The sequence below is a fragment of the Malania oleifera genome, chromosome 3 (assembly GCF_029873635.1).
Source record: "Malania oleifera isolate guangnan ecotype guangnan chromosome 3, ASM2987363v1, whole genome shotgun sequence".
Taxonomy (NCBI): Eukaryota; Viridiplantae; Streptophyta; class Magnoliopsida; order Santalales; family Ximeniaceae; genus Malania; species Malania oleifera.
The window spans coordinates 37068065-37084515 of record NC_080419.1 but is presented as its reverse complement, the minus strand read 5'-3'; the positions used below and the strand labels follow the sequence as shown (position 1 = coordinate 37084515).

Below are 16451 nucleotides of genomic sequence, written 5' to 3'. Positions count from 1 at the left end.
GGGTGACCTTGTCCGATTTGCCTACGTGAGGATAATGCACCCTTAGGTGAGGGCAATCGGACTAGCAATTGGAGTTGCGTGTACCCGCGGAGTATGTTAGCGAAGTATGGATGACTACTGTCTGGGTGGATCCCCCATGACATTAGTCCAGCCTTCGGGCTGCACAACTCGTGCCATGGGGATGTAAATGGCGTGTTTGTCACATGGAGTGTCTTATATGCATATCTGTTAATTTATGTGAATATGATTAATTAATAAGATAACTTCGAGGGCTTACCGAGAAAGGTGAGTGCCCTGGTAGCAGTAATGGTACTAGAGCAGAGGGAAGCTACTTGTATGGGCAGGTAATCTTCCCTATCCTCGGCTAATTGTGTGTGTGAGTGTGAAATAAGAATGTTTTCATAAATGTGTTTAACTGCTTGGTGAACTGGTTATTTTCTGTACACTAAATGCATACTGGCCACACACTGACATTAACTTAGTCTTTCCCTTATTGAATTGTGCCTCACCCCTACTTTACAAACTGTCTTTTCAGGAAATCCTAGAGATCGGGTCTAGTGGGCTAGAGGAGTCGGGCTAGTGGTGTAAATTTATGTAGGTAGTGTGTAGATAGAGATTTTATTTTTGTTTAGTTTTATGGGATGTAGTTATGTGAAAATGGATACTTTTGTGTATAAAGATAGTTAGAACTCTAGTAATGTAATTTGAGGATTTTATATTTTATTTTTGCTGCGTATGTATGTTTTATATTTGATGAATAAGGTATCAGGTACACTGACGTTACTAAAGTAGCACTCCGGGCCCACGTGGCGGGTCGAGGTCGTTACAGGTGGTATCAGAGCTTAGGTTTGTTAGGTTCTGCAGACTTCAAGGATTGATAATTACTAGAGTATAGGTTGAGATAAGATAGGGATAGGATTGGGTAGGTTAAGATGGGTTTTGGTCTGGAAGCTTGAAGGCAGAAATCTATTGACGGACTTTTGTGATTTTCTGAATCAGTCGCGAGTTTCAGAAAACCATGGTAAATCCATCGATGGTTTTGTTTCTGGGTTGAAGGACTTGAACTCAGAAAATTTAGATTGGAATATTAGGATTAGTGGGTATATGTGTGAAGCTAATGTTAGGATGGTGATTTTTACCTCAATGGTTTGTGATAGAATTGGGATATGAATATTATTAAATTAGAACCTGTATATTATATCAATTCCATTATTCCATATTTGCATTAATTATGTTAAAAGTGAAATTTTGAAGTCGGGTTATATCCTATTTACATGCTGACAGATAGTGTCATTGTATTATTTGATTTAGGTACAACCCACTCGTTTGTGTCTCGGGGATTTTTTAAATTATGTGGGTTAAAGGTTCAACTCTTAGAGACAGAGTTAGTAGTGGGCACACCGACAGGGTCAGTGTTAGTGTGTAGTAAGGTGATCAGGGATTATCCAGTGGAGATTCAGGGGAAAGTGTTGCTTGCTAATTTGATAGTCCTTGATATGCATGGTTTTGATATTATTCTAGGTATGGACTGGCTGGCATCCACGTACGCGAGCATTGATTATCGCAGTAAGGAGGTGGTATTCAGACCTCCTGGGGAGCAGGAGTTTGTATTTGTTGGGTCGTGTGTGCGTTTGACACCACGGATCCTTTCGGCTATCCAAGCAAAGAGGTTACTTTTGGGGGGATGCCATGGTTACCTTGTAGTGGTGAAGGAAGCGCCGAAGGAGGAACTCAAGTTGGAAGATATCCCAGTGATAAGGGAGTTCTCTGATGTTTTTCCAGAGGATTTACTGGGGTTGCCTCTTGATCGGGAGGTGGAATTTGTAATTGATCTGATCCTAGGGACAACACCAATCTCCAAAGCCCCATACAGAATGGCTCCAGCTGAATTAAAGGAGTTAAAGGAGTAACTACAAAAGCTTCTAGACAAGGGGTTTATCAGACCGAGTGTATCGCCCTGGGGTGCACCGGTGTTGTTTGTGAAGAAGAAGGACGGGTTGATGAGGATGTGCATCGACTACCAAGAGATTAATAAGGTAATAGTGAAGAACAAGTATCCATTACCCCGAATTGATGACCTGTTTGATCAGCTTTAGGGCACGCAGATTTTCTCTAAAATCGATTTACGATTTGGATGTCATCAGGTGAAGGTTAGATCATATGATGTATCGAAAACTGCTTTTCGGACTCGGTACGGCCTTTACGAGTTCTTGGTTATGCCGTTTGGGTTGACGAATGCTCCAACGGTATTTATGGATCTAATGAAAAGGGTATTCCACGAGTGCTTAGACCAGTTTGTTATTGTGTTCATAGATGATATTTTGGTTTACTCGAGGAGCCTTAAGGAGCATGATGCTCATCTGAGAATGGTACTTCAAGTGCTCAGGAAAAAGAAGTTATTTGCTAAACTTAAGAAATGTGAATTATGGCTAGAACAGGTTGCAATTCTGGGTCATGTAGTATCCAAGGAAGGAATTTCAGTGGATCCGAGAAAAGTGGGGGTTGTAGTTGACTGGGCAAGGCCGAAGAACGTACAGGAAGTTAGAAGTTTTCTAAGTCTTGCCGGATACTACCGCCGATTTGTTGATGGGTTCTCCAGATTATCAGGGTCTTTGACTCGACTCACGAGAAAGAATGTGAAGTTTGACTGGACCGACGAATGTGAGCAGAGCTTCCAGGAATTGAAGCAGCGTCTAGTCACTACCCCAGTGTTGACCCTTCCATCAGGTGAGGGTGGGTTTGTAATTTACAGTGACGCATCATAAAAGGGACTTGGTTGTGTTCTAATGCAGTAAGGGAAAGTCATTGCATATGCGTCTCGTCAGCTGAAAGAGTATGAAAAGAACTATCTTACACACGACTTGGAGCTTGTAGCAATTGTGTTTACATTGAAGATCTGGTGACACTACCTTTATGGTGTAAGGTGCGAGATCTTTATTGACCATAAGAGTCTTAAGTAATTCTTCACCTAGAAGGAGTTGAATATGAGGCAGCGCAGATGGCTTGAGTTGATAAAGGATTACGACTGCACCATTAGCTATTACCCAAGAAAGGCGAACGTGGTAGCCGATGCATTGAGCTGGAAATCTGAGGGTACGTCAGCCTCAGCAGTTACGGCTTCACACCAGATTATGATGGACTTGGAGAGGTTGGGTGTAGAATTGGTAGAAGGAAATCATCTGGCGTTCATTTCTAGTCTGGTGGTTCAACCGTATTTACGGGAGAGAATTAGAACAGCTCAGTTGAAAGATGCAGAGTTGATGGAGATTATAGAGAAAATACAGAAGAAGCAGCACACAGACTTTAATGTTGCTGAGGATGGAGTTCTCAGATTTCACACTCATTTGTGTGTGCCAGATGACGCAGAGATAAAGAAGACAATTCTAGAGGAAGCTCACCGTTCTCTCTATACTGTTCACCGAGGTAGCACGAAGATGTATAGAGACTTACGAAAATCATTCTGGTGGAGTAACATAAAGAGGGAAATTTCTAAATTTGTGGGTCAGTGCTTGACATGTCAGCAGGTGAAGGCAGAACACCAGAGGCTAGTGGGACCACTTCAACCACTGGACATCCCTACGTGGAAGTGTGAGCATATCTTGATGGACTTTGTATCGGGATTGCCTTCAGTGTTGCATGGGCAGAATGTCATATGGGTAGTGGTTGACAGATTGACAAAGACTGCCCATTTCATTCCAGTTAGAACCACTTATTCCATGGATAAACTAGTAGAACTCTATGTTTAGGAGATAGTCAGAATACATGGCGTGCCTACCCATGTCCATCGTTTCAGATTGGGATCCGTAGTTCACTTCCCGTTTCTGGAAGAGTTTGCAGGGAGCGTTCGGTTCTCAACTCATTTTCACTACTGCATTTCACCCTTAGATAGATGGACAGTCTGAACGAACCATTCAAATTATCGAGGATATGCTGCGGGCATGTGTGTTAGATTTTTGGGGCAAATGGATCTGATATTTGCCATTGGTTGAGTTTGCATACAATAACAATCACTAGGCTAGCATTGGAATGGCACCATATGAGGCTTTGTATAGTCACCGATGTAGATCTCCATTGTACTAGGATGAAGTAGGTGAGCGGCAAATTTTGGGACCAGAACTTGTTTAGTAGACCTCTACAAAGGTTGAACTTATCAGGGAAAGGATTAAAGCAGCCCAGAGTCGGCAGAAAAGTTATGCGGATACTCGCTGACGGGAGCTAGAATTCGAAATAGGGGATATGATATTCTTGAGGATTGCTCCGATGAAGGGAGTGATGAGGTATGGAAAGAAGGGCAAGCTGAGCCCTAGATACATTGGACTGTTCAAGACTCTAGAAAGGATTGGTTCAGTGGCGTACAGAAGAGCATTACCCCCAGCGCTATCCAGAATACATGACGTGTTTCACGTGTCCATGTTGAGGAGGTACATTCCAAACCCCTCGCATGTGATCAATTATGAATTGTTGGAGATCGGGGATACTCTGGCGTACTAGGAGGTACCAGTTCAGATTTTGGATCAGAAAATACAGGAACTGCGTACTAAGGATATACCGTTAGTGAAGATGTTGTGGCGAAATCATGCAGTTGAGGAGGTTTCTTGGGAGTTAGAAACGGAATTACGCCAGAAGTACCCGCAATAGTTCAGCGAGGACTAGTGCCAGACAGGTAAGGTATGGTTGCATATAAAGGGATTAGAGTAGGTTGTGTGGTTAGTTGTGTATAGTTTTAATTGTGGATAGTTTTTGGGAAAATTCATATGGATATTGTAATTTCCCAAAAGTGGCATTGTAACTACGGTATTCTTCCGCCATAAGTAAGGGTAGTTAATAAACGTGGGACGGGGCCGTTATGTGGGTGGCTACCGACTCTTCTATAGACAGGGATCGTGAGTTAAGAATGTGATTGAAAATAGTTACGTCACACCCCGAACCCGCAGGTGGGTCCTAGGTGTGAGTTTAGTAACCTAACCTGTCTATGTATCAATTTAAACATACATGATACAATACCAAAGAGAGTTCGACCCCATAGGGTGAACGAACGCCCACATACATACATACAAACATCCATACTCATCCAACATACGCAGAGGAAAACTGTATTTTATACATAAACAGTATCATACTAGAGTCTATATTATACAAGCTAGGATATACATTCTCATAATACAAAACATACCCAGGTATCTACAAAAACTATCCCAATAGCCTGGATACCAAAACTCGTACATAATGGGTACAAGCAGTAGCTATGAAACCCTTGCTTCCAAATGTTAGGATGCTACTTACCGCTACCTAAGGGACCTGAAAAACATTGTACGTACATTCGAGTTGAGACACCTCTCAGTAAGAAAGAAAACAGTTTATATCAGTATGTGGCATACCGGTGTTATTTTACATACTTCATAACACTATAAAATACGATACAGTTTGAAACAATTCATACAGTTTCATACATATACATACAGTTCCAGTATTTTCACAAAAACCATTCCAATACATACGATATCCAAAACATACATACATACATTCATACATACATACATACGGTCAATGTCGTCACACTAGTATGCAACTACACAAGGTCACCTCGTCTCACAGCGATTACATTGTCACATATGCAACTACGCTGCGACGATCAAGGCCTAATAGTGATTACATTGCTCCATACGCAACTAAACAAGGTCACCTAGTCTCACATCGATTGCATTGCTACATACACAACTACAATGCGATGACTCAAGCCCAATAGTGATTACATTGCTACGTACGCAACTACACAAGGTCACCTAGTCTCACAGCGATTACATTGCTACACATACAACTACGAAGCAACGACTCAGGCCCACAATGATTACATTGCAACATACGCAACTACACAAGGTCACCTAGTCTCACAACGATTACATTGCCACATGCATAGCTACACTGCGACGACCTAGGCCCACAGTGATTACATTGCTACATACGGTGTAGAACACACCCTTTGGTGACCAACCGGAACATACTAGTGATATTTCACACCCTGGATAAAGATCCGGCCACTCTCGCCCACGGTAGTTAACCGATACATGGCTGTTTTACAAATCCCTGGAATCATTTTGGAACTCACGTTCCTATACATTTCAGCGTACAGTAATTAGCCACCACATAGCTGTTTTACAAATACCTAGAACAAATACATACAACCATACATACCACACTTATTTGGTTTACGGAAAATCATATCATTTACAATTTCAAGTATACAGTTTATGCAAATATGGATTATGGTCACCTCAATAATATAGTTTTAACACAACCAACAGATTTCCAAACAAAATAGAGATGATACCCGAAATCCTCAATTTTCCCAAAAAACTATAACCTGAAAATCCCGCATTTTTACCTGATAGATTTTCCCAAATAAGTAGTCAAAACATACATACTATCGTAGCCTACAGGCTTACCGATCCTGATTTCGAAAATGAACTGATATAACTAGAATCCTCTTACTTTAACCCGAAATCCAACTACAAACTCTACGGTCCTCAAAACTACGAACCAAGACCCCGAAACCTACAAATCACAGTACAGTACATGCTTACAATCCGTACTACAACACATATACTGAATCAGAAATGAAAATCGAGCCTTACCTCGATTTTAGCTCGAAACCCAAAAATGCTCGAATCGAGATTCCAATTCGCTAGAAACGTAGAGAATCCTTCACTGATCCTCGCAGTAACCTTGGATTTATGAACCGAGCAATGATCAGCAAACAAAACTAGAGAGAGAGAGTGTAGGGAGAGTTCTAAAGAGAGGGAGGGAGAGCATTTGGGGAAACTTAGCCCCAAAGCAACCCAAAATATCTTTTATAGCACCTTTGACTCGAGTAGATTCGTCGACGAATTCTTCACTAGCCTTATAGACGAATCGGCAGCCTTGTCGACGAGTAAGATATTCCAAATTTTCCTGAACCTCTCAGCATTCACTCGTCGACGAGCCTCTGAATTTCGTCGACGAGAAGCCTTCTACCTTCGTCGATGAATTATAGCCTCATCGATGAATTCTGTACAAATTCCATTTTTACCCCTCTTTTACATAATTAACCCATACACCAAGGTTCGAATTCTTACAAACTCCCCTCCTTAAAAAAATTTCGTCCCCGAAATTTACAATCTCTCATTACGAACACCTTCATACTACTACATACATACATACTCTACAAATACGACAACCATTTATACGCAGCCTCGTCATCATACATACATACATACATACTCTAGAGAATACGGTGGCCATTTATACGCAGCCCCGTTACGATACATACATACACCCTCTAGAGAATACGGTGGCCATTTATACGTAACCCCGTTACAATACATACATACATTCCCTCACTTATGGCGGAGGAATACCGTGGTCACATACATATGTAGTCTCGAGAGCTTACAATACAACAGGACCCTCCCAGAGACTAACCACTAACTACAATATGATAACAGAGGTTTACATACATACATACATACTTGTACCACCCTGTTATCCAAATACTACTCAACCAAATGCGGATACTTCTCGTGTATTTTCGTTTCTAGTTCCCAAGAAGCTTCCTCAATCTCATGGTTCCGCCATAATACCTTCACTAGCGGTATCTCTTTGGTACGAAGCTTCTAAACTTTACAATCCAGAACCTAAACAAGTATCTCCTCATACGCTAAAGTATCCCTGACTTCCAACTCATCATAACTAATAACTAGGGGTGAGCAAACGGTCGATTCGGCCAAATTCGAGTAATTAACCGAATTAACCAAAAAATTCAGTTAAATAAAAGCATTAACTGAACCGACCGAATTGTTCGCGGAAACCGAACCGGACCCGATCGAATTACCCGAACGGGTAATTCGGTTAACCGATTTTATTTAAAATTGATTATTATACAAAAAAAATTAAAAAACCAAATCCAACTTAATTAAATACCTTATTTATTAATTTTATTAATAAAAATGATATCTTACCATAGAACAAAGAACCCAAAACAAGAAAAACAACGACAAAATATAATAATAATAATAATAATAACGAGTATAAGCTAACTTAATTAAACTCCTTAATGCACTTACATAAGCAAAATAGGGTTGTTCACAAGAAGCATAACCATTAACCAGTGTTTATAAAATTGCCAAACCAAATGACGAGTATAAGCACAAGTTTAGTTTCTACTAAAGGCAAATTAAGCAAGACAATCCCAGAATTCAATAGAAAAAAAAAAAATTGGGGTGGAGTGAATTGGGGGTAGGGTTACCCACCGTTAGCTGAATTAAGAAACTCTTAATTTTGAAGAAAAAAAAAATCTATAATGACACCATCAGAGGCTCGCAACTAGTTAGTTAGGTGTCTTATCCCTGTTTAGATAAAATCTAATCAATGTAAAAATAGAAGTATAGGACCCTGTTTACATAAAATCTAATAAATGTAAAAATAAAATCAGCTGCATACCAAAACAATCTAGAAAATCTTCCTAAAAAAATATAATCACAGACCAAACAAAAAATTTAAAGGTCTACAGTGTCTACTTGGATTTGAGTTCAAGAGTACAAAGTTCATAATATTATATTACAGACCAATGTAAATAGTTTGTGCAAAATAAAAATAAAAAACAAACATAAAATATAAATTGTTTCTAAAAAATTAAAATAAAAAACTAGGACTTCAATGCTTCATACATCAGCTGACAAGTGACAGCTACAATTTCATGGCTTCTTGTATTAGAATCTCCCACTTTTCAGCTTCTTACATTGCAAAATACAAAGCACAATTTCTCTGCTTATTTCACCTGTAAGTCTGCAACAAACCAAAATAATGATAATTGATAGCATGTAATTTATATGACAAAACACTAAAACATAATCTCAATATGAAAGTATGAAACCAACCCTTTGTCTTTCTTTGTTTGTCTTTTTCACCAATTGTGGACTCCAATGCAACCTTTGACAACTCTAAAAAATTGTATAGAGGCACTCGTAAGTTGTAATAATTAATCATTCAATGAACAAATGAAAATTTTTGACAATATCTAAATATAAAATTACCTTTTTCTAGATTTTCAAGGTCATCTATGTCTTCTTCAACCTTAATTGGAGTATGTGAACCCCGTATCCAATCCTGTGTACAGATAAGAGCTTGAACAATTTTAAGAGTCAAAGAAATCCTAAAGGCATTAGGAACACACCCCCCTGTGCTAAAAACAGACTCTGAAGCAACTGTAGAGATGGGTACTGCTAAAACATCATGAACCATATGTGAAAGGACGAGAAACCTTTGACTATTTAACCTCCACCACTCCAAAACATCAAAACCCTCCACGTCCTTTTCACAATCCTCCCCCAAATACCTATCCAACTCTGATTTATTATCTCCACCTCCAATTTGAGTCTTGTACTTTTGATACAAAACTTTGAACTTTCGTTCTGCTGCTTCACCTTGACTAGTGGAGCAAGTCGAGCTTGAAGTTTCACTCCTGTTTGATTCTTCATTTTTAGATTGTGACAACTTTTTATACTTAGCAAACAATTCCATTGTTGTATCTTGAACCTTTTTCCCCACCAATAAACCTTTGTCACCTTCATACATAGTAGAAAGAGCATATTGCACAAATCCCAACTTACATCTAGGGTCAAGAACAGATGCAACAAAAATCAACATATTCATTTTGTCAATGTTTCCCCAGTACTTGTTGTATTTATCCTTCATTTTCATGCTCATTAAACTCAACTCTAGGTCATCACTATTTTCCCACTCTTTTAGAAGACAATCAATCCCACTAATTTCATCAAAAAAGGTATTACTTGTAACATAAAAAAAACCTGAAACTCGTATAGTGAGTTCATAGAAGTGTTCCAAAAACATCACAAATTTTCTAACTTGTTCCCAATCAAAACTACTTGGTATGCCATCCCTAGTCTCAAGCTCAATTCTAAATGAAGGATCTTCATCCCTAAACCGTTCAAAAGCCATTTTATATCTTTGAGCCGTGTCTAGCATCAAATAAGTAGAATTCCATCGAGTGCTAACATCTAGACATAACATCTTTTTGCATTCTACTTTTTCTACTTCTGCACAATGCTTGAAATTTTTCAACCTAGCAGGTGAATGCCTAACATATCTGACTGCGTCTCTAACACGAGCAACTGAATCCCCCATTTCTTTCAAACCATTTTGCACAACTAGGTTAATTATATGTGCAATGCACCTCATGTGCAAGAATTTTCCTCCACAAATGTCTTTTCTCTAATTTGAAACTTTTCTTTTTATGTAGGCAATTACAACATCATTTGAACTTGCATTATCTATAGTCATTGTAAACACATTATCAACTCCCTAGTCAAGCAAACACCTCTCAATGGCCATACCTATCTCTTCACCTTTATGACTACAAATTGGACAAAAGTCAAGGATCTTTTTGTTCAATTTCCAATCATTATCTATAAAGTGTGCAGTCAAACACATATAATTGACCTTTTGCAAAGAAGTCCATGTATCAGTTGTGAAACTAACCCTTTGAGAGGAGGTTTTCAAAAACTTTTTCAACTTTAACCTCTCTTCCATGTAAAGGTCATAACAATCCCTAGAAATTGTCCATCTTGATGGAATTCGAAAACGAGGGCATGCAACTTTCATAAGATGTTTGAATCCCATATTCTCTACAAATTTAAAAGGCAATTCATCAACAGTAAGCATGTAAGATAATGCCTTTCGAATTGCCTCTTGGTCAAATTTCCAATTTGTAAGAGTTGCCTCTGAGCCCTCTGCATTTTTTAAGGCTGGTTGATAATTTAATTGTGTCTATTTTGTTTCTTCAACATGTGGATTTTGTGCACATCTAACCATATGATATCTAAGTGTGCCCGTACCATTCTTTTTAGGATCAGCACAGTAATCAATATGACAATAATGACACTTACCTTAATTTCACCAGACTCCGTCACAAATTTAGTGAAGTGATCCCACACTTCAGATCTTGGTCTCATTCTCTTCCTAACTTTTTGATTAGATTGAGTAGGAGGATTAGTAGCACTCTCACTTGTCATACTGAGATTTGAAGGCCGATGTTGGGAATTAGCTTGTGTCATTATTGCATCCTCCAAGTTTAGCACCTCCACCTCTATAGGCAAGTCATTGCTCATTTTCCCTTTAATATCTGAAAAAAATAAAAAAGAAGGGTAAAGTCCATCATAGAAGAGTACTAATCCAAATTTTTTAAAAAAATACTCTGATCACAACATAAAGCATTCTTACCTTAAAAACTTTTACATAAAACAATATGCTTACCTATTGCATTTATATTCATAACTTAGCAAGTGGCAATCATATGCAGAAAGCTCAAAAAATGTGGTTCTGGGTTTCAATTATTAAAAATGCATGCAATGAGCACGCGTTGATCATCCCACTGAAATTTAATTGATGCATTTGTTGTGAATAGCATTTTAATGAATAAATTTGCATCACTTATTTCTAGCTAAAAGAAAATAAAATTACAATACAACATTTTTCCACAAAATAAAATGGAAGCAAACACTTGATAATGTTTCAATGGAATATGTTCTCATTGAACTTTCAAGATTTAAAATTTTCAAGCACTAAATAATGCATTCCAATAAAACTAACCAAGAACTAGGATAAATTTTCTCCAGATTTCACCTGATTTTCATGGCTCTAAGGTGGTGTTTGGGAGCATCCATTAAATATTTTGAAGCTGAATTCGTTGATACACACGAAACCAAATTTGTTGAATAATCTGAAGGTTGTACTAAAATAGAAATACTCATCCTAAATGCAAAATCAACTTCAAAGACAAATCATATTTTCCATTCTTAACCTTCTAATAATTTCTACCAGAAATTAAAAATGAAGTAGCAAAAATGTCGATAAATGCAAACCCAAAAAACGCACATAAATATAATAACAAAAGTGGAAGAAAAAGAAGAAGAAGAAGAAAAGGAGGAGGAGGAGAAGAGGAAGACTTACTGGGGTCCGGGTTTGCACGACGAGCTGGTGGCTGAGAGTCTGAGACGCTGAGGACTGAGACGAAAGGCTGGACTCTAGAGAGCCGAGCTGCCAAAGACTCGAAGACAACGAAGAGGCCAGAGGGGATTTGCTGACTCCGACTCTCCAAGAGGTGGTCCGATGAGTCGATAACTCCGATGGAGAGGCAAGAGAGCTGCGGCCTGCGGGCGTGCACCGTGCGGGGCAGATCGGCACTTGGCAGAGCGCAGAGAAACTGAGGAAGTGAGAAACCCTAAGTCCATAACTTTAATCCCCAATCCCCATTCCCCACTGCCACTGTGAGTCTGTGGACACTGGACCATGAGTGTGCTTGTGTGAAGTGTGAAGTGAATGAAGGCACGAAGCCTTTTTTTCCCCCCAGGCCCAAGCCCCAAGCCCCAAGCGGCCAAGCCCGAGTCGCCCGATCCCGACGGCCCCAATTGCCCTATTATAAATTATATTAAAAATATAAAGTATTAGTAATTCAGTTAATCGGTTAACCGATATTTTTTTAACCGTTAACCGAACCGAAACCGATTAACCAAAAATTTGTAGATTTTTAACAGAACCGACCGAACCAGATTTTTTACCCGAATCGAACCGGCCAATTTTGGCCAGTTAATTCGATTTTCACCGAATTATGCTCACCCCTACTAATAAAATGAGATGGATCAAACACGTACCTTCTAAGCATGGATACTTGAAACACATCGTGGACCCTCAAGAATGCTAGGGGTAGCGCAACTCTGTAGGCGACTGGACCCACTCGCTCAATAACCTCGAATGGTCCGATATAGCTCGGGCTCAACTTGCCCTTCCTTTCAATTCTCATCACTCCCTTCATCGGAACGATTCTAAGGAATACTTTACCCTCTACCTCGAACTCCAACTCACAGCAGCGAACATCCGCATAACTCTTCTGCCGACTCTGAACTGATTTAATCCTTTCCTAGATCAAACCTACCTTCTTAGATGCCTGCTGCACGAGTTCAAGTCCTAAAACCTGACGTTCATCGACCTCATCCCAATACAAAGGAGATCGACACCTCCGACCATACAAAGCCTCGACTAGTGCCATCCTATACTAACCTGGAAGCTATTGTTATAGGCAAACTCCACTAGTGGAAAAAACTAGATCCAACTACCACCGAAGTCCAATACACAAGTCCGTAACATATCCTCCAAGGTCTGTATTGTCCTCTCCGACCGTCCATCAGTCTGAGGGTGGAACACTGTACTGAAAGTAAGTTTCGTCCTCAATGGTTCCTGCAAACTCTTCCAAAATCAAGAACCTCGGATCCTGATCTGAAATAATGGACACCGGTACCCCATGCATTATCACAATCTCATGCACGTACATATCAGCTAGCCTACTCAAAGGGTAGCTAACCTTCGTCGGTACAAAGTGAGCGGATTTCGTCAACTTGTCCATAATTACCCAAATAGCGTTCTGCCTATGAAGCGTTGTCAGTAATCCGGTAACAAAGTCCATGGAATGTGCTCCCACTTCCACACCGGAATAGGCAGAGGCTGCAGCGGTCCTGCCGGTCTCTGATGTTCAGCTTTCACCTACTGACACGTTAGACACCGCTCCACAAACCGGGCAATATCCCTTTTCATACCACTCCACCAGAAGGACTCGCGCAAATCCCGATACATCTTCGTACTACCCGGATGTACCGTATACAAAGAATGATGCGCTTCCCCCAGAATTGTCCTTCTGATCTCGTCGTCGTTTAGAACACATAGCCTCATCCCAAACCTCAACACACCTCTGTCAGAGATGTTAAAATCCGCATCCAAACCCTGCTACACTTTCTCCACAATCTCAGTTAACTCCACATCATTAGCCTGCGCAACTTTAATACGCTCAAACAAAGTCGGTTGGATTACCAAGATAGCTATGAAAGCATGATGATCACTAGACACCAACTCCACACCAAGGCTTTCCAGATCTCACCTGACATGATGCTGAGCTACAACTGCAGTTACTTCTACATGCACTGACTTCCGACTCAACGCATCCACTACCTTATTAGCTTTCCCCGGGTGGTAACTGATCGTGCAATCGTAGTCCTTGATCAACTATAGCCACCACCTCTGCCTCATATTCAGCTCCTTCTGCGTGAAAAAGTACTTGAGGCTTTTGTGGTTAGTGAAAATCTCACACTGAACACCGTACAGGTAGTGTCGCCAGATCTTAAGGGCATAAACAATAGTAGCCAATTCTAAATCATGCGTAAGGTAATTCTTCTCATACTCCTTAAGTTGCCGAGAAGCATAAGCCACCACCTTACCCTGTTGTATAAGCACACATCCCAAACCCTTTAGGAATGCATCGCTGTAGATCAAAAAACACCCATCCCCCGAAGGAATGGTCAAAACGGGAGCGGTAACCAGCAGGTGCTTCAACTCGAGAAAGCACTGCTCACAATCACTAGTCCAGTCAAACTTCACCCCCTTCTTAGTCAATCGTGTCAGAGGTCCAGACAACTTAGAGAAACCCTCTACGAACCGACGATAGTAACCCGCCAGTCCCAGAAAACTTCGAACCTCTTGCACACTTTTCGATCTAGCCTAGTCGACCACAGCTTCGATCTTGCTAGGATCAACAAAGATACCTCCCTCAGACACCACATGGCCTAAAACGTGACCAGATTCAACCAAAACTCACACTTCTTCAACTTAGCATACATTTTCTTCTCCCACAGAATCGGTAACACTAACCCCATATGTTCCACATGCTCTTCCGTACTCCTCGAATATACCAGAATGTCTTCAATGAATATCACTACGAATCAATCTAGGTACTCATGGAAAACCCTATTCATCAGATCCACGAACACTGCTGGAGCATTTGTCAACCCAAAAGGCATGACCAAAAACTCGTAGTGACCATATCTAGTTCGAAAAGCAGTCTTCGCTACATCCTCAGATCTAACCTTCACTTGATGATACCCTAACCGTAGGTCAATCTTCGAAAAGACCTGCATTCCCTGCAGCTGGTCAAAAAGATCATCTATACTAGGCAAAGGGTAACAGTTCTTCACCATCACTTTGTTGATCTCATGGTAGTCAATGCACATACGCATTGACCCATCCTTCTTCTTCACAAATAATACAAGAGCTCCACAGGGCGAAACACTCGGTCGAATAAAACCCTGGTCTAGTAATTCCTGTAACTGCTCCTTCAACTCTCGAAGTTCTGCTGTAGCCATCCGGTACGGAGCTTTAGAGATCGGTGCCTTACCAGGCAGCAACTCTATCGTAAACTCCACCTCCCGATCTAGAGGTAAACCGAGTAGTTCTTTAGGAAACACATCCGAAAACTCGTTGACCACCCGAATTTTCTCGAGTCTCAACACATCCCATGGCAGTTCTTCATGCAAGCTAGGTACCCCTGACAACCATCCAAGAGTAACCTTCTCGCCTGTAGTGCCGACGAAATCTGTGGCGTCGAACGCACACACAATCCCACAAATTCATACTTTTGCTCTCCAGGAGGTCTGAACACTACTACCTTCTTACGACAATCAATCACCGCATAGCTGGAGAATAACCAATCCATTCCCAGTATGACGTCGAAACCTGACATGTCGTATACCACAAGATTTGCCGATAGCAGTCTCTCCTGAATCACAACAGGGCAATTTCCTAACATCTTACTACAAATTGTTACACTCCCAGTAAGCGTAGTCACAAACAATATTTCATTCATCACAATAGATTCCGCTCCACACAATTTCACAAAACTAGCAGATATGAACGAATGGGTTGCCCCCAAATCAAATAAAACAACAGCTCTATTCGAAAGCAATAACATAGTACTTGTCACCACATTCCCAGAGTGTTCTGCATTTGTTAGAGTAAGTGAATATACTCTCATCGGAGCCGTGATTGCCTGGTAACTCCCTCGAGGCATCTGATTATCCCCACGGTTCTGGCTCTGTGCAGGCATAATCTTCCTCTGTTCCTAACAGCTCTTCGCCATGTGGCCCGACTTGCCACAGTTGTAGAAGACACCTCAGAATGGCTAACATTCGCCATCGTGCCATTTATGGCATTTGGCGCATGGTGCGGAGGATGGATCCCCCTGATAACTCAGTTGCTCGGTGTTTTGCTGATAACTAGAGCTGTAATTCTTTTTCTTCTTCCACTTACTCTGCTGAGGACCACTCTGAGGACCAGAAGATACTGGCCTCTTCCCCTAAACTTGCACTATTTCATCTCCCCGAAGGTCAGTCTCAACTATGGTGGCTTTATTCACTAGGATAGAGAACTCACGGATCTACAGCATCCCCATAAGACAGCGGATGTCTTTCCTCAGACCCCTCTCGAACCTCCGAGACTTCTCTTGCTCATTCGGAACTAAGTATGGCGCAAATCGAGATAACTCGATATATCTGGCAGCATACCTCTGCACCATCAAA

The 16451-nt window shown here is 40.7% G+C and overlaps 1 protein-coding gene across 1 annotated transcript; it reads right to left on the bottom strand.

Annotated features, from left to right (window-relative positions):
* Nucleotides 1-8803: 8803 nt before the first annotated feature.
* Nucleotides 8804-10179, bottom strand: LOC131151274 (zinc finger BED domain-containing protein RICESLEEPER 2-like). Its single transcript, XM_058102526.1, has 4 exons — nt 9843-10179; nt 9069-9599; nt 8913-8975; nt 8804-8820 (listed from the first exon to the last, which is right to left on the bottom strand). The coding sequence occupies exons 1-4, from the start codon at nt 10177-10179 to the stop codon at nt 8804-8806; spliced, it is 948 nt and encodes a 315-aa protein (XP_057958509.1).
* Nucleotides 10180-16451: the final 6272 nt, after the last annotated feature.

Excerpts from the sequence above, each read along its gene's own strand:
- LOC131151274 (XM_058102526.1), bottom strand. The coding sequence starts at position 10,179 with ATGGGGGATTCAGTTGCTCGTGTTAGAGACGCAGTCAGATATGTTAGG. Across the intron at positions 9,600-9,842 it reads ACTCACTATACGAGTTTCAG|GTGACAAAGGTTTATTGGTG; the intron begins GTTTTTTTTATG and ends CTATGTATGAAG. Across the intron at positions 8,976-9,068 it reads CCTTGAAAATCTAGAAAAAG|AGTTGTCAAAGGTTGCATTG; the intron begins GTAATTTTATAT and ends ACAATTTTTTAG.